This window comes from Chenopodium album, chromosome 22 (genome assembly GCF_948465745.1).
Source record: "Chenopodium album chromosome 22, dcCheAlbu1.1, whole genome shotgun sequence".
NCBI classification, from domain to species: Eukaryota; Viridiplantae; Streptophyta; class Magnoliopsida; order Caryophyllales; family Amaranthaceae; genus Chenopodium; species Chenopodium album.
This window is the reverse complement of record NC_137855.1, coordinates 39016308-39042627: the sequence shown is the minus strand read 5'-3', so window position 1 is coordinate 39042627 and position 26320 is coordinate 39016308. Positions and strand designations below refer to the sequence as shown.

The window sequence follows — 26320 nt, the reverse complement described above, 5'->3', positions numbered from 1 at the left end:
GTTACTAAGGACATTGAGAAGAGTTGATCTTGTCTTCACCAAATGCCTAAACAAGGATTCCAAAACTTCGTCGATTTCTTGAATTTCCGACTCTAAATTTACTAGTTGTGACATGTCAACATTGACTTTCTTCTCAAGAATAGCATCAACAGCATCAAAGGATGTTGCTGCTTTCTTCTCAGATCTTTGGCTAAAGAAAGACCAGCTACTCTTCTGTGATCCACCGATGTAAGACAACAAGGAGTTAAAGACTTCAGCAGTCAACGCTTGCACGTCCTTGAGCATGCTCTCAATGGCAACGGGCTCAACTGCATTGATATCTTTCAAGCACTTCTTGATTGTCTTCTTGGAAGCTCTTCTGGTTTTAAGATATTCAGCGACTTCATTGGTAATGTCAAGTTCACCGCTGCATCTTCTTCGAAGAACTGATTGAATGTTTTGGATCTGTTCCTTTGACACTGCCAAGACATCTCGAGATGTTGAGCAAATGTCAATGAGTCTTAGGGATCCATCTAATACTTGTTGAGATTGTGATACAGTATTTTGATTTTTGGGCAATTGAAGAAAGTCTTCAACTGATTTGTACAAATCATTAAGGCCGCTAAGTTTGCTGGTAAGGGATGAAGTAGAAGCAGCTTGAGATGATCTCAACCTGTTCAATTGTTGATCTAATTGCTCAGAAACAGGGTGAGAGTTTGAGGGGAAACTGAAAGATCGAGTATGGATGGAAGCCATTTTAGATATTGTTTTAAAGTTTGTTAAGAGGCTTAGAGTTGTAAGATAGATGTTTTGAGTTGTTGAATATCTCATTCTTTTGGCTCTATTTATACCATAGTAGAAGACAGAAGGAATCAAAATAAATAAATGAGACTGTGTGAGAGAACATGGTATTCCTTGGGGTTGTTTCACAATGTCTCTTGTCAGCAAACTAGCCAACTCACGAATCGATTGATGATGAATTTTTCTGTTAATATAAATTATATGATATCAATTAATAAAATGAAATGAAGGATTTTTTGTTAATCAACAACCAGTACAAAACCTGCAAGATGTGTGTTATTTTAATCCAGCATCTTTCAGTTGTTTGTTCTGTGTCTTCTAAAACCTAATTAAACACCTAATGTGATTTCTGTATCACCATGTATCTGTGAAAGTCATATGGTGTCATAGTATTTAGCAACAAAATGAGGTATCATGATCCTATATATGCGCTAAACACGAGTAGGAACGAAGAGTACTTACCTCTCATTTGCTGCAATGCAAACTCCATATATAACCCGTCCGTGTTCCCTGCTCTTTTGCTGCAATGCAAACTCCATCACCCGTCTGTGTTCCCTGCCCATTTGCTGCAATACAAGTTCCATCACCCGTCCGTGTTCCTTGCTCAATCGCTGCAATGCAAACTCCATATATAACCCGTCCGTGTTCCCTGCTCTTTTGCTGCAATGCAAACTCCATCATCCATCTGTGTTCCCAGCTCATTTGCTGCAATGCAAGTTCCATCACCCGTCTGTGTTCCTTGCTCAATCGTTGCAATGCAAACTTAATGATCCCCCTCTTCAAAGGCCCTCCATTTGAGAGGCAGATATAGCTCCAAAGTCACATCAAAGAATCTCCTATCATGCAGACCAGAACATCATCAGAGCATTTCAAGAAGCAAGATTTCTTTCAGGCATTTCATCAAACACCTTCTAGGCATAACCAAACTCGGGGACGACGCAATTTATTCAAATTTCCCTTAACCATGGCAAAGAATGGTATCAAAAGGGCATATATTTATGAATTTGCAATTCCCAGAACATGAAGACGAAATGGGTATAATATCAGCAAGTTGAGGAGTTGGGGTTTTGGGTATGGATTCAATTGATGGCATTGAAACATTATGTTAGTGGGTTATTGATGAATTTGAAGATAAGGGTGGTGCCATTAAAATGGTAGTATTTGATTGACGAGATAAAGCGATTTGGATGGAAATTATGAAGCAAATTAGAGTATGGTTAAGTAAACTCTTACAAGTTTGTTTTGAAAGGAAAACTACGGTATGGTCTTACACTCTTACTATGGTATGGTCAAGTAAACTTTTACTACGCAGTGTCTAACTCTCTCTATGATGCCTAATGGCCACAAGCATCTCGTTCCGTCGACAATTAATTATGGGAAATTATCAATGGTACACCTGAGGTTTGGCCCTTTATCAGTGGTATACCAACTTACCTTTTGTTTATCAGCGGTACACCTGAGGTTTAGTAGACTCATCTACAGTAAGCCTGACGTTAATTAAACGTTAATTATAGGTTTAATTTAGGTTAAACCTGATTTTCTAACTAAAAAAATTCCCTCCTTTTTTTCCCTCTTTATTTTCCCTCCTTTTTTTTAATCTACCCTACCCACCCTCTATTTATATAAGTGTTTTCCCTCCATCCTAATTTTCTGTCTAATTTCTCCCTCTCTGTTCTTTTTTTTTTTTTTTTTTTTTTTTGGTTATTTAATTTGTTGGCAAATTATGTCTTCTTCTAGCAACAGAAATGGGAGGGCTTTGTGGTTCAAGTCGGTTAATTGCAACTGTGAACCATCAAGATTTGCGGATATCAGGTTCTCAAGCTCTTTATCAAACCCAGGAAGACCCTACTACAAGTGTAGATTATGTGAATTCTTTATGTGGGTGAAGGAGGATCAAATGGTTAGTGACACAGCTAGTAGAGTGGCTAGTTCATCTGAATCTACAAGTGTGCAATTGTTAAGGAGAGAATTTAGTGAGTTTATGATAAGAACCGATGAATTTGCTGACTTTGTTCATTTGGTCGTCAAAATTGCAATTTTTATGTATTTGGTGTTATTAGTAGTAGCTCTAAAATAATGTAATTTTCATGTACTTTGGTTATTGCAAATCAATAAAAGTTAAGTCATTTATGCTTTTTTATTTCAAAATTGTTGTACTTATTTTCAAGCTACTAATCATGTCAAGAGTTTATTTTTTAACACAAAAGGGAGCATACTTGTATTATATCATGATAAATCTGATGAAAAAAATCATCAGATTGGGCAAAACAGATCTGCTGTTCATGACAAGCAGCATAGCAATAGTACTATACTCAGATAGTTTGTGAGAACACTCTGAGCCAAAAGAGCTTAAGCTATTACAGAGAGTACAAACTAAAAAAAGATACATAAAATGTCAAGAGTTTATAATACCATATTCATAACTAAATAGACCTAAATGCATAAGTTAACAAACAAATGAAAAAAGTAAACTGAAGGTGCCATTCATTGCATATGTCAAAAGCTTACAGCACCAATTGCATTGTCAAAAGCATAGTACTACAAGACTTAAATTAAAAGTGATTGTTAAAAAGCTATTACAAACAATAATCAACCCAAAGTATTAAGCCATCAAGCAAAAAAAACATCAAGACCCAAAGTTTTGTAATTAGTTTAAACAGAACCATCAAGACACTAAGCATCTAAGGTTGGGGCTGTGATTGACTAAGAGGGGGCTGACTTTGCAGTTGGGAAGCATCAAGCACTGTTGCCATCTGTTGTGCAGCCTCTTTGCTGGTGGGACCTCCCTTACATGTTCTTGAATTATGACCAAAGGACCCACAGTTGCCACACTTGACTGTCCTTGATCTCTTGCCAGGTTGCTCCTCCCCTACTTCCCTTCTTCTATTCCTGCTAGGCCTACCAATCCCTCTTTTCATTTTTGGAGGGTCAATGTGAGGGAATGCATCCAAGGTTGGCCACTGACTCATATCAGGCACAGGATTAATGCAGTGATTGTACAGTTGCTTGTATGTTCTGACAGAATACCAAGAGCTGATGTAATTCCAAGGATCAACCTTTGCATGGACCATTGCCCTGATGGCATGTCTGCAAGGTATCCCAGATAGCTGCCAAGCACCACAAGAGCAAATCTTGCTGTTCAAGCTCAAAGGGAACTGAGATTTACCCTCATGTATCTCATACTCTCCTGGACTTGATGGGTATACCTTGCAAGATGTGGTTGCCTTGCTGATGTCATTCACCTTCTTAGCTATCTTAGGGCAAACATCATCATCATTCCAAGCCTTGGATTTCTCATGCCTAGTTGCCATCCTGACCATACACACCCTTCTAATTCCTATGACAAGAAACATGAATAAGTTAATGACAATTCACACCCTTCTAATTTCAAAGCTAAATAAGGTAATGGTATTGAGTTATACCTTCCAGGAGATTTAACACAGGTCTGCACCTGTCAACCCCAAGAGTGGAGTTAAAACTCTCCACAAAGTTTGATGTGTTTGAGTCATTACAAACATTTGGGTCAAACTTATGCTTAGACCATCTTGACTGATCCCCAATGTCTGCAAACCACTGCATAACATCATCACCTCCCTCCTTCTGCAGCTTCTCCATGGCTTTTCTAAAGCTGAATTTGCTTGTTGCATTACAGGCCCTCCAGAACAAGATATACATCATTGGACCTGGGAAAAGCTTCTTGAAATTCCTGCTTAAATGTCTGTAGCAATACCTTCTCTTTGCTTCAGGCCATTGTTCTTTCAAAGCTATGTCAACACCCTAGAAAAAACAAGTTCAATTATTTCAGTCAACATATATGCTCTTTTATATCAACAACTGATTTTAAAAATACAAGTGCATACCTTTTGTCTATCAAAAATTATAGTCCAATCTTTCCTTGTTGAGTGTTTGAAAAGGTTGTGTAGATGCCAAAAGAAGTAAGACCAGCTGTCCTTATCTTCAGCACTGACAACAGCATAAGCCACTGGGAAAATCTCATTGTTTGGGTCAATAGCAATGGCAGACAGTAAAATACCACCATAATTGCCCTTCAAATGTGCCCCATCAACACCAATTAGTGGCCTACAACTGCTTAATAGACCCTTTCATTGCCCAGCAAAAGAAATAAAGATACTGCTGAACAGATTTACCCTTGGAATGCTGTCACTCAATTTCCAAGCCACAAATGCAGCTGACTCTGGATTAGTACTCTTCACCATTTCTGCATATGTTGGAAGATGAGTGTAAGACTCATCATGCCCCCCAAACAGGACATCTTTCACAAACCTCTTGACTCTGTACTGTGAAGCTTGCTTCATATATATTCCATATCTCTGGAACAGCAACTCATTCAAGGCTTTCCCAGGGATATCTGGATTAGCCCTTATATCCTCCATGACCTTTTTTGCAGCCCACTTCACAGTGCACATAGGGTTGTATGTCTCCAAACCCCTACATGTGTGCATATCAGGCCAAATCTTCTTTATAGCCCATGTCCTGCCATCAGGAAGCTTGCTTGCATGTAATCTCCACTCACAGCACTCAGCATAGCAAACAACTGTGTACCTCCTATTGTCTGCAAACACAACATTCATTGCAAACCCCTCTTGAACTGCATAATCCTTCAATGTATCTCTCAAATGACCCTTGTCAATGAATAGCATCCAAGGTTTCAAATGAATTTTCCCAAAATATTTTTCTTCATACATTTCTCCATTTTTGTACAACCTATTTATGTAGCTGTCATCATCATCAGAATCAATAAACCCATGCCAATTTTCAGGCTCCCAGTTGTCCTCAACATGTGGAACATCAATGATATCTTCCATCTCATCTGGTTGAATTTCACCAGAATTGATGATTTCATTGTCTGAATCACCACCTGCAGATCCACCATCCCCAGAATCATCTTCACTTACACCATTCCCAGCACCTTTATCACTTGCACCATCAGAACCATCATTGCCTTCATCAAAATTTACCCTTCTCCTAGCAGCACTAGCACTGCAACTCTCTGGAATTTTGGCCTTTTTAGTAGATTTTTCCCAAACACCCTTTCTCAAAGCTGTGGTTTTTGGCATCTTTCTATCAAACAAGGTTGTCTGGGGTAAGGAAATTGTAGGGTTAGATTGAGGGACTGTGAATCTAGGACTCCTTCTTAAAGGCAAGGACTTGAATATGGTGTGTGGAGATTCCGGAGAAGGTGGAATTTTTTGGCCAAGTTCATTAGTAATTGCTAACCCAGAGTTCTCACCCTTGCCCTGACCCCTCCCTTTACCCTTGACCTTACCCTTTCCCTTACTTCCAGCAGAAGTCTCACCCATTCCCCTACCCTTACCCTTTCCCTTAGAAGCTGTTGATCTTGCCTCTGCCTTCTCAAATTCCTTCCTTCCCCTAGTGTATTCCTTACTAGACATATCAGGCACAACATCCCCAAGTTCATTTTGCAAGTCAAGACCAGTTATACTTGGGTCATAGTTAAACTCTGGGGGAAACATCTCACCTACAGTTGGGTCAGTAGGAATATCATCTAAAGACAGAGGGTCAGTATGAATATCTTCTAAAGACAGATTTGTGGCAGTAGCATCAGGGGCATCTTGATATTTCTTCACCAATCTCCTCCTAGGCTTGAGTTTGGTTAATGGTTGTTTTGAAGATTGCTCAACCTGTGGTTGAATCAAAGGCTGGTCAAGGTTTGGTTGAATGACAGGCTGGTTAGGATTTGGATCATTCAAGGGAATGTGGGGAATTGACTCAATCAATGTAGCTTCAGTGCTAGGTGTAATTATATGCCTAACCACTTGTGGAGGTAAGTCTGGGTCATTGACAGGTGGAGGTGGAGGTGGAGTTGGAGGTGGAGGTGGGGGTGATTCTGGTTCATCCAAAGGTGGTGCCTGATTAGCTAGTTGATCAGCAACATTCCTTCTCCTAAACTCAGACACTAGGTCATTCATGTAACTAGATTTCAATGGGTTTGTTCCAACTATAATCTCAAACAAATTAGAAGTAGGAAATGTCCTAAACATTCTCTGAATACCCCCATCATCATCTATGGGCCAATGCTTCCCCCTATAGGCATATGCAAAGATAGGGTTCACTATGACTACACCTTTCTTCTGCAGCCTATCCTCAAACTCAATAATTAAGTCCATCAGGTTGCATAAATCAGGATCCACTTCAATATCAATTTTATGAACCTTATACTTAAATCTAAACACAACCTTGTCATCCATTCTGCAAAATTAGGTCAAAACACCACATTTTAATTTCACTTCCAATTTAACATGCCATGCAACAGTACATAAAAGATGATCAGACCTAGGGTTACCTATCACACAAGAACATACATATACAAACTCATACACAAGCATACTAAGCACAATTTTAACCAAAATTCCAATCACAACCATATTATGCACAATTCGAATTATTTGTTCAACAAATACAACAATTAACCAACAAATGAAAGACAAAAGCATATTATCCGCAATTTAAACCAGAATTCGCATAGAATTATACATGGAAACCATAATTCAACCCTTTACACCACAATCGCATATACTCACAAAACTCATCCAATTGTACGCGAAAATCAGAAATTTTAAGGCTCAGATGTGCACTTACCTCACCGATCAACAATGCAGAGCAGAATTTCCAGAAATTTTGCTTCCAAAATCGCCTCACGCAATAACCTCGCAGCAGCAGAACAGGGGAGAGAAGAGAGACTGAGAGCGAAGAAGATGAATGATCTTCTGAAGGTTTTAGGGTCTTTTTAATTTGGTAGTTGAAGTTTGGAGGGAGCAATTTATTATTAAGTGGGGTAGGGGGGCATATTAGTCATTTCATTTAATCAGTTTAACCTAAATTAAACCTATAATTAACGTTTAATTAACGTCAGGCTTACTGTAGATGAGTCTACTAAACCTCAGGTGTACCGCTGATAAACAAAAGGTAAGTTGGTGTACCACTGATAAAGGGCCAAACCTCAGGTGTACCATTGATAATTTCCCATTAATTAAAGATACCGAATAATTGTGCCAGGGTAATTAGAGAGGTTGTTATATACACCAGGGTTTATCATACACCCATAAGTGTTTTGTTCTCATTGTAATGATGGTTTATTATTTCATCATCAAATGAAAAGCAAAAACTAACCTTGGGTTATAACAAATTCTAGGGTAATTAAATTTGGATGGAAATTTTAATGGAATCTATAATTTGGTGATTCGTAATCTAAAACATTATACTATCAAAATGACAAACTTCCCATCAAAAAAAAAAAAAAAAAACCTTAAAATTTCCAGCTAAGTATGATAGGGATTGGGCTAAGCTAAGGGAGAGTGTTCGGAAGAATCCTTAGATTGTTCGGAAGAAATTACAAGGTATTGGATATAATGCTTGCAATAACGAAATGTGGTTGCACAAGATCGATTGTATTTTTGGGAGAAAGTCTAACTCGCCGTATGTAGCAATTAGCAAGGGTGAAAGGCTTGTTGAGCGTAAGTTTAGTGGGATAAATTTGTGTGATCATCACCGTGTGACAGCCGGGTACATAGGTATATATTTGGTTCATTATATTGGATGCAAAAGTTTTTGGAGCAAGACCCTAACCGTACTTTCTACTTGGTCGGCCTCTGGACACAATGCAAAGGGTAGTGATTTCGATGGATTTATAGACTTAAAATAAATCAAGTGTTTATATGGCTCATTCATAAAAAAAACACGTATGGTCTTAGTGACATGAACAAATTTCAAATTTCATATACTAGTAAGTGTGTGAAACATCATTATTGGTGATTTTAATCTAATGATTTAATTTGCACGATTGACAATGAACTTCAGAAAATAATTGGACTCATCAGTTAAGAACATTTAAGTTGCATATAGCTAGATAGGAGCTAAATTAAATTGGAGGAGATACTAATCTTTTACAGGCTGACACAATCACACAACTCAACAAACAAATCAAACCATATCTTTACATGAATTTATCCTGGACAAATTCCACCCTTATAAAATATAAATTATGGTAGGAAATTTATTCCATAATCACAGAAATTAAAAAGAAATCCATGTTATCTGTTACATGTACGCCATTTATTTTGTTAATAATAATGAATAACGATCTTCCACCATAATAGGCTTAATAGCATACCGAGATTAAACAACAAGATATTGGAAATAACACGAGTGATGCTCGGATTATTGATTTTGGATTATATATTATGATCTAACTCACAATGTCATATCCTGCTCCCAGTATGTCCATCACGAATCTAAGCAACAGCTATACACGAGTGGAAATGAAACCACGTATCAGCAGTTTAGCTAAAATATCAATAAATTGTTTACAATTTGCATGTTTTCATTATGAAGATTGAATAAAATTTGAAGAATATATAGAAATCTCAACTCTTCTACCTTTAAAAAATCCAAGAATAAAGGCAACTGTCTGATTGTAGGAGACCTTGTAATGGCTGCATTAATGCATGCCCTTAAAACAATATACTCTGAAGCTCCTGCAGACACAAGGGATATTAACAGCTAATAAGCTATGGATTTATGAGTCGATTCATCGTGTATCTTCACATGGAGTCATTATTGTGATAAACAACCTTCATTAACCATAATCTCTGTAATGGATTATAATTAATATTATCATTATTTTGTTTTTTATTAATATTTTTTAAAAAAAGAAACTCTTTTTACCCTATAATTTTGTGTAAGAAACAGAGAATTACTGGCCTTATCCAATAATTAACTTCACTAAGTCATGAATTCTTACGGTTAGATTTTTTTTTTTTACCCTTTGAATTTTCAGGTTCAAGAGTCCAGTAACTTCGAAACGATAGATTGAATGATTGAAATAAAAGCATAAACTTGAAGAGCACAGATATAATTGGAGATAATTGTATGTATAGTATATTCATTTGTATGTATATTCACGTATCAAAAATTTTTGTACAAGGACAAATTTCTATTCTAGTTGCTAAGGACATTGAGAAGAGTTGATCTTGTCTTCACCAAATGCCTAAACAATGATTCCAAAACTTCGTCAATTTCTTGAATTTCTGACTCTAAATTTACTAGTTGTGACATATCAACATTCACTTTCTTCACAAGAAGAGCATCAACAACATCAAAGGTTGTTGCTGCTTTCTTCTCAGATCTTTGGCTAAAGAAAGACCAGCTACTCTTCTGTGATCCACCGATGTAAGACAACAAAGAGTTAAAGACTTCAGCAGTCAACGCTTGCACATCCTTGAGCATGCTCTCAATGGCAACGGGCTCAACTGCATTGATATCTTTCAAGCACTTCTTGATTGTCTTCTTGGAAGCTCTTCTGGTTTTAAGGTATTCAGCGACTTCATTGGTAATGTCAAGTTCACCACTGCATCTTCTTCGAAGAACTGATTGAATGTTTTGGATCTGTTCCTTTGACACTGCCAAGACATCTCGAGATGTTGAGCAAATGTCAATGAGTCTTAGAGATCCATCTAATACTTGTTGAGATTGAGATACAGTTTTCTGATTTTGGGGCAGTTGAAGAAACTCTTCAACTGATTTGTATAAATCGTTTAGACCACTAAGTTTGGTGGTCAAGGATGAAGTAGAAGCAGCTTGAGAAGACCTCAACCTGTTCAATTGTTGATCCAATTGCTCAGAAACGGGGTGAGAGTTTGAGGGGAAACTGAAAGATCGAGTGTGGATAGAAGCCATTTTGATTTTCTTTTTAGTTTGTTAAGAGGCTTAGAGTTGTAAGATAGATCAGATGTTTTGAGTTGTTGAATATTTCATTTGTTTTGGCTCTATTTATACCCAAGTAAGAGAAGACAGAAGGAATCAAAAATTAAATAAGATTTTTAAGTCTCTAATTAGAGAGAACATGGACTTCCTTGGGCTTGTTTCACATTGTCCCTTCACAGCCAAATGGCTAGCTAACGAATCGATTGATTATTAACTTCTGTGTTACTATTATATACTTCATATCAAATAATAAAATGAATTGAAGGATATTATGCTACACAACAACCAGTACAAAATCTGCAAGATGGTGTCTTATTTTAATCCAACTCATTAAAGCTGTTTGTTGTATGTCTTCTAACTCCCAATTAAACAGCTAATTTGATTCCGGCATCCCAATGTTTAAGTGAAAATCATGTGGTGATGAACTAAAAAATTCAGCGACAAAATGTAGTATCATGATCCTATAAATGCGCTCTACAAGACTATATGAATAGCGAATACTTATCTCTCATTTGATGGAATGCAAGCTCCATCACCAGTCCGTGTTCCACGCTCATTCGCTGCAATGCAAACTTTCATCACCCGTCTGTGTTGTGTGTTCCATGCTCATTTGCTGCTATGCAAGCTCCATCATTTATCCGTGTTTCACGCTCTATTGCTGCAACGCTAACTCCATAACCCATTTATGTTCCATGCTCATTCGCTGCAGTGCAAACTTCAAATTAAACCCGTCTGTGTCGTGTGTTCCATGGTCATTTGCTATGATGCAAGCTCCATCATTTGTCTGTGTTCCTCGCTCAATTGCTGCAATGCAAACTTCATAACCCGTCTATGTTCCATGCTCATTCGCTGCAATTATTCACAATACTATATGTCCTTCAACCCTTGATCTACTTATGATATGAGGCAGGGGATATGCCAGTTAATCCAATAGTAAAAAAAATTCCAAGAAGCAATACAAGTATCTCTCTTAGGCATTTCATCAAATACCTTCAAGGCTCTCCCAAACTCAGGCGATTATGTAGCGGTTAAACAATGTATCAAAAGGGTGCATATATGGAGAGGTAGTGGGTAGAAGAAATTTAAGGATTTAGGGTTATAATCATGGATTCGAATGATGGCATTAAACTTTTGAGGTCGTATGTTAATGAGCTATGGAGCTGTAGTTGATACAATTGAAATTGAGATGAATGACAGTATTGAATCTATTGATCAAGCTGATTGTGGAATCTTTGAACGTCGATAACGTGGTTGTGCTGGTGGAATTTGAGGCGGCTTTGGTGGTTCAATTTACTAGCGCATAAGGGAGGTAGAGCATGCCGGTGGTTCATTTACATTAACAACATATACATGGGTTTGCAAAAAATCAAGATTTGTTCTCTTCACCTTAGGAGGAAATACAAGTTTATCTCCGGGATGAGGACAAAAGTGTAATTTTTGTGGTGAAAATGGTTGAAACCGCTACCTTAAAACCACTACTTGAAGTAGCGGTTTATCCCAAAATTTCTCAGTTTGCCTAAAACCTCTACTTCAAGTAGCGGTTTGGGATAAAGCGGTTTATCCCAAAATTTCTCAGTTTGCCTAAAACCTCTACTTCAAGTAGCGGTTTTGGGATAAAGCGGTTTTACTCTATGATATCAGAGAGATTGGGGCGGCCTTTCACCTTAATTAGTTTTACAAAATTGAAATTATTTCTACTGTCATTATTGAATATTGATATTAAATTTGGTGAACTAAAGTTATTTTTACTTAACTTAATTTATTTGTACTGATTAAAGTTTATTATTACTAAATCTCTATTTTATTTGTTTTTTGAAGTAATGAGTTTCACTAAATAAAACTTATAATTTAAAAATATTTTTATTGAATTGAAAGTATATTTTTACCAAATTTTAATTTTTTTACAGATCATTATTTAAATAAGGTGAATAGAAGAACAAGGTCTAAGGGCCTTAACTGATTTACTGAACCAAGCTGAACTGAACTAAAATATACTGAATATTTTATGAGAGGAGGAAATTAAGAGCTGAATTGAACTGAAGAGAACATGCCCTAAGTAGATTTGGAATTGGAACTTGCGATTGCAGAAGTTAAATAAACCTAAAGCACAAGTTTAGATTGTTTGTAATTGACAGGGAAACAACTACAACAAGTTTCAATTCTGGCTTTCAAATTTTGGAATTGAAAATTGATGGGTACCCTGTCTAAATGAAAAAAAAACCTGAAAAATGGAAATATAAAACGATAACAAACTACCTCATAATCTCTATTACTCAGTTGTGACTTGTGAGTGTCCCACGTTGAAGAATGAGGAGAGATGATTTCACTTTATAAAATAGAAGAGTTATCCCTACTATCTCCAATTAGTATTAGTTTGTTCCTTTCGAATAGAATCAGTTTCAATCCGGGTAAAACCGTAACATCAACAGCAACATTATTACTTCCTACACAATCATTAGGCTAATTGACATGAGCACCTTTCAAATTTCATGTACTAATGCTCTGGAAAATAGTAGGCTTCTTTATATGATTACTTCCTAGATATTTGAAACAATGGTGATGTTAATCAAAAGATTTTCACGATCGACATTATTCCAGTTAATTTAAAACATACAAGTTGAGATAATATTATTAGCTCACACCTCAACTAACAAATCTCAGCATATCTTTACATAACATTGACTTTTCCTGGTCAATTTCCAACCAAAAACATTAGAGTACACACCCTTATTATAAGTTCTGGTGCAGAAATTCATCCCATAACTTCAGAAATTATAATAATTAACTTAATATTATTAGCAACTACAAGATTATAGAAATGAAATTGCAATTTAGTATTAGCACTAACCATATTTTTCATATGATCAAACCTCAAGTGCCAGCTAATTATAACACGAACAATGCTCGGATTATTGGTTTTGGATTGTATACATAATGATCTGACATACAATGTCATATCCTGCTCCCTGTATGTTCATCACAATCTCAAGCAACAGCTACGCACGAGTGTAAATGACACCATATATCAGTAGGTTAGCTAATAAATCAATTAATGGTTAGCAATTGGCATGTTTTTTTAATAGACATTGAGTATAATTTGAAAATGCAAGAACTCGTGTGCATGATCCTAGAATAAAGGTGAGTGCCTGACTGTAGGAGACCATCCAATTTTATGCATTAATGAATGCCCTTACTACAAAATATTCTGAAGCTCTCCAGCAGACATATGGAATACTAACAGCTGGTAAGCTATGAAATCACGTTCGACTCAAGTGATCCACGCGTATTATCTTCACATAATTAACCTTGATTTAATCATAAGCTCCGTTAATGGAAGATAATTGCATTTATTATTCTATTTAAAAAAAAATTAATTCTTATAATCAACAAACTTTTTTTTTTTTTTTTTTTTTTTTGGAACCTTGTAATTTTGTACAAGTAATAGAAACAGAGATTGCTTTAAGTATCCAATAATCAACAAACTTCAGTAAATTAGGATTTTCAGGTCTAAGAACTCTAGTAACTTTTGTACCATGCAAGAATAATGATTGAAAGCATAAACATGAAAGTAGAACACAAATATAATTGGAGAAAGTTGTATGTATAATATATTCATTTGTATCATTGTATTGTATATTCACAGTATCAAAAATTTTTGTACATCTATCTATTTTAATTCTAGTTACTAAGGACATTGAGAAGAGTTGATCTGGTCTTCATCAAATGCCTAAATAATGATTCCAAAACTTCGTCAATTTCTTGAATTTCTGACTCTAAATTTACTAGTTGTGACATATCAACATTCACTTTCTTCACAAGAAGAGCATCGACAGCATCAAATGATGTTGCTGCTTTCTTCTCAGATTTTTGGCTAAAGAAAGACCAGCTACTCTTCTGTGATCCGCCGATGTAAGACAACAAGGAGTTAAAGACTTCAGCAGTCAACGCTTGCACATCCTTGAGCATGCTCTCAATGGCAACGGGCTCAACTGCATTCATATCTTTCAAGCACTTCTTGATTGTCTTCTTGGAAGCTCTTCTGGTTTTTAGGTATTCAGCGACTTCATTGGTAATGTCAAGTTCACCGTTGCACCTTCTTCGAAGAGCTGATTGAATGTTTTGGATCTGTTCCTTTGACACTGCCAAGACATCTCGAGATGTTGAGCAAATGTCAATGAGTCTTAGAGACCCATCTAATACTTGTTGAGACTGAGATACGGTTTTCTGATTTTGGGGCAATTGAAGAAACTCTTCAACTGATTTGTATAAATCGTTTAGACCACTAAGTTTGGTGGTCAAGGATGAAGTAGAAGCATCTTGAGAAGACCTCAACCTGTTTAATTGTTGATCCAATTGCTCAGAAACGGGGTGGGAGTTTGAGGGGAAACTGAAAGATCGAGTGTGGATGGAAGCCATTTTGATATTCGTTTTAAGTTTGTTAAGAGGCTTAGAGTTGTAAGATAAAAGTTTTGAGTGCTTGATTATCTCATTTTCTTGGCTCTATTTATACCAAAGTAAGAGAAGACAAAAGGAATCAAAAATTAAATAAGACTCAGAGAGATAACATGGTCTTCATTGGGCTAGTTTCAGATTGTCTCTTCACAGAAAACTAGCCAACTCATGAATCGATCGATGATGAAATTTGCTGTCAATATTATATACTTTGATATCAATTAAAGAAATGAATTGCAGGATATTTTGTTATCCAACAACCAGTACAAAAACTGCAAGATGATGTCTTATTTTAATCAAGCTTTCAATTAAACAGTACAGCCAATGTGTTTTCTGTAATTGAAGTGTAACTCATGTGGGTGATCAACTATTATATTCGTCGACAAGATGTAGTATCATGATCCTATAAAGGCGGTATACAAGACTAGAAATGAGGGTACTTATCTCTCATTCGATGCAATGCAAACTCCATCACCTGTCCTAGCTTGTTCAATGATCATTCGCTGCAGTGCAAAACTCCATCAGACCATCAACCGTCAGTGTTCCTCTGTCCCACGCTCAATCACTGCAATGCAAACTCCATCACTCGTCCGTGTTTCACGCTCAATCGCTGCAATGCAAACTCCATCACACCATTTGAGAGGCAGAGAAGGTCCAAATTTTGATTAGGAAATTCCCCATTACACAAACCCGAAAGTAAAAGCATTTCAAGCAGCAGTATTTCTCTTAGGCATTTCATCAAACACCTTATAGGCTTTTTCAAACAACCTTGGCCAACTAATGGAGTCTACAGAGCACATGTATAAGAAATTCATTATTTTGATTTGTTGGGTTTTGGGAAAGGATTCAAACAATGGCATTTAAAGGGTGGTTGATGAAATTGAAGATAAGGATATCATAAGAAAGGCGCCATTAGAAGATTTGGTCATACGAGAAATCCAATTTGAAAATAAAGACAGTCTTGTCGAAGACCTTAGGTGCTCAGGAACATTTAGGGGTGTTTGTTCGATTTTCGATTAGAATTGTGTTACTTGATGGGCACAATCTTATTACTTTTTTTTGAAAGAGGTCGTACTAAGACTACTAAAAATCTTATTACTAGTAATGTACAACAGCAAGGAGAAAACCTCACACTCTTTTAAGACAATTTACATTTTCTTTTGTTCCCCTTTGTGAAAAATTTACACTTATTAAATTCACATAAGAAGGGTAAAAGATAACTCAAGAGGTTAAAGTTTTTCCCCTATTTCGGGTGAACATAGATCGATTCATCACTAGTTCTTGCGACTCTCTTGCCTCTCTAAACACCAAATTTTATTTTTTTAAAATAAAGAAAAAAGAAAATCTCACTTATTTATTGATTATTAATTTTAAAACAAAATCTGACTATGCAATATGAGTCCCATATCGATATTGTACTTAAAATTAAACAACATTATAACTAGAATTATCAACTATATGAGCACCCAACTACAATAGTTGGGTAGCCATTATAAATATTAAATCATGATATATTCCATTGATTAATGGATAGCCATACGTGAAGGATGGGCTAGTTTTCTTATTTTTTAAAGATAATTTTTTATATTAAATGTTTTGGCTCTATTTTCTTTACCTTATATTTTCTAAATTAAAATTATATTTACTTAATAAATGCAATTAATTCTAAATTAAATTATCCTCTATCTATAGCAAATCTGATCCTGTTGAAGAAACCTATAGGCCATAGCCAATAGCCATGCAACGCGTCCCATACTTGTCCTACTTATGTTGAGTTGCAATCGTAACATGACCATGAACGAAGTCAAACAACCCAAACTGTGTTAAAAGAGAAGACCCCGTCATCAATTCAACAAATACATCAAGGCCTCTATCCCACGAATAAAGCAACACATCTGTAGGTCGAAGAGCCCCGTCGTTCCCTCCACTCAACCCAACGTTAACCTCATTTCTTGCATAAATTATTATTATTATTATTATTTAGTTAAATTATTTAATTATTTAAACTTAATTTTTATTGATTCCCTATCTTAATTATTCTTTGAAATCATTGATTTTTTTAAAATGTGAAATTATTGATTTAGAGCTTGTTCACATTTACTGAACTGAGCTGAACTGAACTGAACTGATTGGAGCTGAACTGAACAGAACTGAATAGAGCTGAAATGAATATTTTATGTGGGAAGGAAATTAAGAGTTGAACTGAATTGAATTGAACTGAACTGATTGGAGCTGATCTGAACTTAAGCTGAAGTGAACAGGCCCTCATACTCAACTAATTTTGTTTGTATTGATATTATTTTAATGAACTTATTTTGTTTTTTACTCTTAAATTAGCGATGTAAATGTTCATTATATTCAGATTTTCTTGAATAGTTATTACTGGTATATTCATATTTAAAAAAGGAGTTATTATATTCGCATTTAAAAAAGGAGTTATAAAATAGGAGTTATATTATACAAGGGATAACAATTTATTTTTTCTTTTTTGTTACAGGATATGATACATGGAAAAAAAAAAAGAAAAAAGAAAAAGATATTGTATTCTTTAACCTGTAACAATGATAAATCAAACAAGATTATACTAACGTATACATTTCCCTTTAAATTTACATAGAGCCAATTTAGTATAATCTTCTACTCCCTCCGTCCCCTTTTGATAGTCCCTTATGGGCATTTTTCATGGGAATTAATAATCACAAATAAGAATAGTTAAAGTACATTGAAAAAGTAAATTTACATTGGATATGCAAAAAAGTAGAGAGAGAAAGTAATAAAAGTACATGGAAAAACAAAATTTACATGGGAAGTATAAATTTGCACAAGTATTGTTGCAAATTGGAGGGAAGTTTGGTAAAATATTAATATTTATGGTTGTTGGAAAAAGCAAATGAAGTGAACATTTTGGGACTAAAATTTGCCCATAAGGGACTATAAAAGAGGGACGGAGGGAGTATGATTTTATTTAAATTAAAATATAAATTAGAGCTGTCAAAAGCTGACCCGACCCAAACCCGATTATTAACCGATCTGTCTGAACTCGAAAAAATATTGACCCGAACCCGATCTGATCGACCTGAAACCAACCCTAAACCCAAGTTAACCCGAGTATTAAAGGCCCGAACCCGAATATGAACCAACCTGGAGATTACCCGACCCGAATATAACCTGTAAATTTTTACTTGAACCGAACTCGACCTAAACCGAAATTGATCCTTACCCGTTTTATTCCGTCAAAACTCGAATTTAACCCGATCTGTTACTAACCCGACCTGAATTTCACCCGACATGTTCCTACCCAGACCCGAATTTAACCCGACCTGTTATTGACCCGACTCAAAACTCAACCCGATCTATTACAAACCTGACCCGAAATCAACTCGACTCATTATTTTAATTTATACATCTTTATTATTGTAAATATTGACTAGCTAAATAAAGATATATGCTATATATATTGTAATCTACTTGTAAAGGCATAACTTCGTAAGACTAAAGCTACTCTACGTTTATTTGAAAGTATTTTGTCTTTACTTGAACTGAACTCGCAAATTATTAACTTGAACCAAACCCGACTTGAACCCAAGAATGACCCGACCTGAATATAACATGCAAATTATTGATTTAAACCAAATCCGACTTAAACTCGAGAATACTCGACCTGATTATAACTCGCAAGTTATTGACTTTAAGTGAACCCGACTCGAATCCGAAAATGACCCTAACCCGTTTTAACCCGAATTAAAACTGACCTATTACTCATACGACCCGAATGTAACCCGGCCTGTTATTAACCCGACCTAAACCCGATAAGATGTATGACCCGACGTGACCTGACTCAAGCATGACCCACCCTGAATCACATAGGTTATGACATTAACCCAATTTGACTTGCATTGACTCGAGTTAACCCAACCCATACTTATTACCCGACCCATATCCGATCCGTTTACCCGAATTGACAGCTCTAGACTCAATTTTGTCTACAAAATCACACACGATTGATATTTATAGCAATAAATAAGCATGAAATATACAACAAAAAAATTGTGAGAAATACGTATTTTGAGTTTCCTTATGATTAATGCATTTTGGATGGAATTCAGCTACTAAAATCAAAGAAGTTTCGACTTTTACTATCACTAAAAAGCACCACTTTAAATTTTACTGATTATCTAAAAATTTTATTTTATTTTTTGAAGGAAAAATTTACAAGGTATTTTATTTTACTGCCACCAAAAGCCCAAAAATTTTAGATTTTGCTAATGGAATAAATAATACAGAGTAGTCCTGTTTTATTAAAAATTGCACAGCATATGTTCTCAAAATTATGCATTGTAATTGGTATGCTCACACATATTCTCAACAATTGCATTCCAAACTTCACCCTCTTCATCTACATCTCAATTTGTTTTTACCCACTTCCTCTCCATCTTCTTATTATGTCCGCCTTTTGATACCATTAGTTGGCTTAAAGTTCATTGTTGTACATCCTTTGGTATATTTGTTGCACCGACAAGCTGTTTGATGAAATGCCTAGGTGAAATATTGCTACTTCGAAAGCTTTGATTTTTGGGTTGGTGTGTTCTCTTTCTGCCTCGACTCTATTGGGGCTTTGTATATAGACTTGTGATAGTTTGTATTGCAGGATTGGTTATGGAGTTTGCAATAAATGAGCCTGGAACACGATCGAGTTCTGGAGTTTGCATTGCTAGCATGGAACATGGTACGGGTAATAGAGTTTGCATTGCAGCAATTGAGCGTGGAACACGGATGAATGATGGAGTTTGCATTGCAGCAAATGAGCAGGGAACACAGTACAAAGGGTACGGTTCTGGAGTTTGCATTGCATCGAAGGAGAGTTAAGTACTCGCTGTACCCACTCGTGTATAGCGCATTTATAGGATCATGAATTCATGATACTACATTTTGTCGCAAAGTACTGTACTTGATCACCACATGAATTATACGGAAATTATTGTTTAATTAAGAATTACAAGACATAGAGGAAACAACTGATATGAGCTTGATTAAAATAAGACACCATCTTGCAGTTTTTGTACTGGTTGTTGCATAACAAAACATCCTGCAATTTATTTCTTTAATATTTTATGTACTTGTATATCATATTAATAGAAAGTCTCATCATTGATCGATTCGTGAGTTGGCTAGTTCGCTACGAAGAGACAATCTGAATAAGCCCAAGAAAGACCACGCTATCTCAGCGAGTCTCATTTAATTTTTTGATTCTTTTTGTCTTCTCTTACTTTGGTATAAATAGAGGCTGAAGAATGAGATATTCAACAACTCAAAACTTCCATCTTTCAACTCTTAAGCCTCTCAACAGAACTAAAAAAGAATATCTAAAATGGCTTCCATCCACACTCGATCTTTCAGTTTCCCCTCAAACTCTCACCCCGTTTCTGAACAGTTGGATCAACAATTGAACAGGTTGAGATCATCTCAAGCTGCTTCTACTTCATCCTTGACCACCAAACTTAGTGGTCTAAATGATTTATACAAGTGTGTTGAAGAGTTTCTTCAATTGCCCAAAAATCAAACTGTATCTCAATCTCAACAAGTGTTGGATGGATCTCTAAGACTCATTGACATTTGCTCAACATCTCGAGATGTCTTGGCAGTGTCAAAGGAACAGATCCAAAACATTCAATCAGTTCTTAGAAGAAGATGCAGCGGTGAATTTGACATTACCAATGAAGTCGCTGAATATCTAAAAACAAGAAGAGCTTCCAAGAAGACAATCAAGAAGTGCTTGAAAGATATCAATGCAGTTGAGCCCGTTGCCATCGAGAGCATGCTCAAGGATGTGCAAGCGTTGACTGCTGAAGTCTTTAACTCGTTGCTGTCTTACATCGGTGGATCACAGAAGAGTAGCTGGTCTTTCTTTAGCCAAAGATCTGAGAAGAAAGCAGCAACATCTTTTGATGCTGTTGATGCTCTTCTTGTGAAGAAAGTGAATGTTGATATGTCACAACTAGTAAATTTAGAGTCAGAAATTCAAGAAATCGAAGAAGTTTTAGAATCATTGTTTAGGCATTTGGTGAAGACCAGATCAACTCTTCTGAACGTCCTTAGCAACTAGAATATAAATTCATCCTTGTACAAAAAATTTTGATACTGTGAATATACATACAAATGAATATACTACTCATACAATTATCTCTATTTATATCTGTGTTCTTCATATTTATGCTTTCTATATATCTTTCAATCGTCCCAAAAGTCTCTTTTAACTTGACAAAAGCAGGGTTAAAAAAAAATATTAGACAGTTTGATGATGAGATAAATGATTTTTCGAAGTTAATATCCTTAATTATTAGATACTCTAATGAATTCTTGATTTCTAATTCAAAATCCTAGGGTAAAAAAACGTATATCTGAAGAAGAAATGTTTATAAAAATGGATTAATAAATATTTTTTTTCACTAAAATAAATTTTGATTGAATGATACACACGCGCTGAATTGACTTGTGAATTAATAGCTAATTGGCTGTTAATATTCGATGTGTCTGCTTGAGCTAATTAAGAATATATTATAGTAATGGCGTTCATGAATGCACAATATAGCATGGTCTCCTGCAATCAGGCACACTCCTTTATTCTTGGTTCATACACACGAGTTCTTAAATTTTTTAGGAAAAATTAGAAATAGTAATCCCAACTTTTATCAATTTTGCTACAATAGTTCCAACTTTGAATTATTCTGGAATAATCCAAACTTTGAGGGTTCCTCTTTTTCTTCAATCCCAAAAACCGGTAACCGGTTCAATGGGTAAATTTTTAATTTTTTTTTTAAAAAGTGACACGTGTCACAATTGAACTGGCTAAAACAATTTATAAAAAAAATATATAAATTAAAAAAAAAAAACCCCAACCAAACCCCCAAAATCCCAGCCACCAGCTGAACCCCAAAACCCACCATCAATCACCGGAGCCCCCAACCCCTGCTCACCGGAGCCCCCAATCCCACCCACTGCCCTCTCCCTCTTTCACCAGAAAACTACGGGTTAGACCGCAACCAAACCCCGACCTTCCCCCACCCCGAAAATCACCACCTCCACCCCCTATCTGACCTCCTTCATCTCGAAACCCCTAACCCCAGCCCACCCATTGTTGGCTTCCCCTCTTGCCTCGCCAAACACCACAACACCACAACCTCACCAAACACCACAACCACCCCAGCCGCAAACACCCCAACCGCAGCCACCAACCTCAAAACTACCAAACAACCTGTATTTCAATCGCAAAATACACATCAACCAAAACCGCAACCCCAATTTCGCAACGATTTTCAAGCAATTACATTGTTCAACTCGTTAATTAGCAGTGCGTAGGGAGGGGTAATTAGCGGCGCGTGGAAGGGGGAATTAGCAGCTTAGGGGGAGGGGGAATTAGCAGCTTAGGGGGAGGGGGAATTAGCGATAGGGGCGGCGATTTTTGGGGTGGAATTGGTGGTTGCGTGGGGATTTCGGGGAGGGGATGGTGCTTTAGATGGTAGCTTAGCAGCCGGAGCAAGCGACTAGAGGGTGGTGGTTGCGTGGGGGTCCGACGAGGTTGGTGGCTCGGCTGGCAACAATTAGAGTGGTGGTTGCGTGGGGGTCCGACGAGGTTGGTGGCTCGGCTGGCAACAATTAGAGTGGTGGTTGCGTGGGGTCTGCCGAGGGTGGCTGGGTGAATTTTTTTTTTTAAAATTTTTTTTTTTGGTTTTTGTTTTGTTTTTTTTTTTATAATTTTTGGACCAATCAGGGCTTGACACGTGTCAAGTGACCTGATATTATAGGTCATTGGTTTGTTGACCGGTCAGGGATTGAAGAAAAAGAAGACCCCCTAAAGTTTGGATTATTCCAGTATAATTCAAAGTTGGGATTATTCTACCAAAATTGATAAAAGTTGGGATTATTTTTTCTAATTTTTCCAATTTTTTAACGGAAGAAAAGGTTGAGATTCCTATTCTTCTACTCGAATTTCACTCAATCTAATTAATATATATGCTAATCTAGTAATCGATTGATACATGGTGTAATTTTCACCCGTGCATAGCTGTTGCTTCGGATCATGATAGACTTACAGGGAGCAGGATATGGCAATATATATGTAAGACCAATATATACAATCTAATTTTAATAATCCGAGCATCATTTGAGTTATTATAAAAAGGTTGCTAGCTAATCAATATCTTAAGCAATATAATTTTGATCATATGATTTATTTTTCTAGTACTAAAACTAATTCGAACTATATGACCTAGTTAGTTAGTACTTAGTAGTTTATGAAATCGTATCAATTTGTCAAATTAACTCAAGATCTCAAATTCTCATTCTTCCTCAATGTGTACATATAGGTTACAATATATTCCTAATTATCTTGGACTTAGAAATAATATCAAATCAAATATTAACATAAAAGATAACTAAGGAATCCTAACAAATATTTCCTAAATATTATCTTTCCATAACTATAATATTATCTCAACATCCCCCCTCAAGATGGAGCATGGAGATCTCGAATGCCCATCTTGCGAAGAATAAACTCAAATTGTGCCTTTCCCAATGCTTTCGTGAAAATATCTGCTAACTGTAACTTCGTAGACACATATGACGGACATATGAGACCCTCTTGAATTGCATCTCTAATAAAATGACAATCAACTTCAATATGCTTGGTTCGCTCGTGAAAAACTGGATTATTAGCAATATGTAGAGCTGACTGACTATCACAGAAAACTTTCATCCCTTGCTTGTGTTCAACCCCTAAATTTCGAAGCATTCTCTTCAACCACTTCAACTCACATGTCACGCCCGTGATTGCCCGATACTCTGCTTCTGACGAACTTGTAGCCACCGTAGGTTGTTTCTTGGTCTTCCACGACACAGGAGAGAAACCAAGCAACACAAACCAACCAGTCAAAGATCGTCTAGTCAATGGACAACCTGCCCAATCTGAGTCACACCATCCTTCTAATTGCAAAGCACTATCAGATCGAAGAAGAATACCTTGGCCCGGGCACTTCTTTAGATAACGAACTACTCTCAAAGCTGCTTCCCAATGCAATTCTGTCGGAGATCGCATAAACTGAGATAGGATATGCACTGAATATGCCAAGTCTGGTCTAGTCACAACCAGATATATTAGACGTCCTACCAGACGCCTATATTTCTCAACATCTGCGAACTCTTTCCCCCCTGAAACTGCTAGCTTATGATTCTGCTCCATCGGAAAGTCTGCAGGTTTAGCACCTAACAATCCTGTCTCTGAAATAATATCCAAGGCATACTTTCTCTGACAAACATAAAATCCATGTTTGCTACGGGCTACTTCTAGTCCCAAAAAATATTTCACGGCCCCTAGATCTTTCATTTTAAAACATTCACACAAATATGCTTTAAAGCTTTCTAACGCAAACTTACTGTTACAAGCAATAATCATGTCATCCACATAAACTAACACATTCAATTGTAATTTACCTTTCGTCAAAGTAAACAACGAATAGTCGTTATATGATTGCTTGAAACCATATTTTTTAAGAGCCACGGACAATTTCTTGAACCAACACCTAGGCGCCTGTTTTAGCCCGTACAATGATTTATTCATTTTGCACACCTTTTCTGAATTGTTTTTCTGAAACCCGGGGGGAACTTTCATGTAAATCTCCTCCTCCAACTCTCCATGTAGAAAGGCATTGTGTACATCCATTTGATGCACTTCCCATTCCTTCACCGCTGCTACAGCCAGAAAAGTACGAACTGTAGACATCTTTGCCACCGGAGCGAACGTCTCATTGTAGTCGATGCCTTCCTCTTGATGATTTCCAAGAATAACCAAACGAGCTTTCAATCGAATCAGTTTGCCTTCTTCATCTCTCTTCTCAGTGTAAACCCACTTGCTTCCAAGTGCTCTCTTCCCTTCTGGAAGTGTCTCCAAGGTCCACGTACCTTGATCTTCTAAGGCCTTAATCTCGGATGCCATTGCTTCTCTCCACCCTTCATGTTTCATTGCCTCTTTAAAGGTTCTCGGAATCCGTGCCTCTGTCACTGCAGCAATATAATTTCTATGTTTCTCGGAAAACCGATCATAATTAACAAAATAGGTTATAGGATAAGGAGTACCTGAGGAAGATGATTCCGCGGATGACAACGATGGGACTTTATTTTTCCGAATAGTATGCATGACACAATCACGAAGCTTTGTTGAAGGAAATTTTACCCGTTTTCCTCGACCCAACTCCTCTTCATATTTATCTTGGGAGTGCAAAATTTCTGTACGGGAAGCTTCCCCTTGCTGCTGGTCAGTGTACTCCGCAACCATGTTGCGGTCTTCCCCACTACTCCGCAACCTGGTCGCGGAGTGCTCTGCCACCTCTGTGTCGAGCTGCTGTTGCGGGTTGCAGTCACTCCCAGCACTCGATGCATCCCTCCTCTGCTGCGGGCTCTGCATATGCCCAGCAGGGATGGTGCTGGTCTGCTGCTGGTCACGACCAGCCCCTGCTGTGCTGGGGTGTTGGGGCTGCTCACAGCCAGCACTCGATGGACCCCCATTGGGTGCTCCATCTCCATCTCCTTCGACACCTACAACCTCTTCATCCGCCCCACGTAAGTCACCCATGTTCCATTCTTCAAATTCATCGAATTCATCAACATTACCAACACCAATCATCTCCTCTCCTACTCTCAACTTCGAATTTTCACCCAATTGCTCAACATAAGGAAATACATGCTCATGAAATTTTACGTCCCTAGACACAAAGTACTCCCTCGTCTCTAAATCAAACAATTGCCACCCCTTCTTTCCATACGGATAACCTAAAAATACGCATTTTCTACTCCGAGACTCAAATTTATCTCCCTTACTTCTTTGATTATGTGCATAACACAAACATCCAAACACACGAATCAGCTCATAAGAAGGAATTTTGCCAAACAACATTTCATATGGAGTTTTATTACCAAGTAGTGGACTAGGAGTACGATTAATCAAATAACAAGCCGTCAAAACACACTCCCCCCAATATTTAATTGGCAATCCACCTTGAAATCTCAATGCCCGTGCCACATTCAAAATATGTTGGTGTTTTCTCTCTACTCTCCCATTTTGTTGAGGGGTACCCACACAAGAAGACTCAAAAATAATTCCGTTTTTGACAAAATATTCCTTTAGATGATTAAATTCGGTTCCATTATCACTCCGAACCACCTTTATATCTCTATTAAATTGACGTTTAATCAAGGCAATAAAATTGAGAAAATGAAATTCAACTTCAGTTTTATTGCTAATCAAATAAATCCAAACGCCCCTAGAATAATCATCTACAATTGTCAAAAAATA

General features: G+C 36.8%; 3 protein-coding genes across 3 annotated transcripts; 1 reads left to right on the top strand and 2 right to left on the bottom strand.

Moving 5' to 3' along the window:
* Positions 1-9759: 9759 nt before the first annotated feature.
* On the bottom strand, positions 9760-10497 carry LOC145604400 (uncharacterized). The gene has a single exon (XM_081660307.1). It carries the CDS (start codon positions 10495-10497, stop codon positions 9760-9762), a length of 738 nt encoding a protein of 245 aa, XP_081516433.1.
* Positions 10498-11176: 679 nt separating this feature from the next.
* Positions 11177-14940, bottom strand: LOC145604399 (uncharacterized). The gene is made up of 3 exons (XM_081660306.1): positions 14211-14940; positions 13961-14047; positions 11177-11328 (listed from the first exon to the last, which is right to left on the bottom strand). Exons 1-3 carry the CDS (start codon positions 14938-14940, stop codon positions 11177-11179), a joined length of 969 nt encoding a protein of 322 aa, XP_081516432.1.
* Positions 14941-20344: 5404 nt separating this feature from the next.
* Positions 20345-21079, top strand: LOC145604397 (uncharacterized). The gene has a single exon (XM_081660305.1). It carries the CDS (start codon positions 20345-20347, stop codon positions 21077-21079), a length of 735 nt encoding a protein of 244 aa, XP_081516431.1.
* The last annotated feature ends 5241 nt before the right edge of the window (positions 21080-26320 follow it).

Coding starts and splice junctions, on each gene's coding strand:
- LOC145604400 (XM_081660307.1), bottom strand. CDS start 10,497: ATGGCTTCTATCCACACTCGATCTTTCAGTTTCCCCTCAAACTCTCAC.
- LOC145604397 (XM_081660305.1), top strand. CDS start 20,345: ATGGCTTCCATCCACACTCGATCTTTCAGTTTCCCCTCAAACTCTCAC.
- LOC145604399 (XM_081660306.1), bottom strand. CDS start 14,940: ATGGCTTCCATCCACACTCGATCTTTCAGTTTCCCCTCAAACTCCCAC. Junction 14,048..14,210: donor AACTCTTCTCAATGTCCTTA/GTAACTAGAATT, acceptor ATGGTACAAAAG/TTACTAGAGTTCTTAGACCT. Junction 11,329..13,960: donor AATCTCTGTTTCTATTACTT/GTACAAAATTAC, acceptor TTTGCATTGCAG/CAATTGAGCGAGGAACACAG.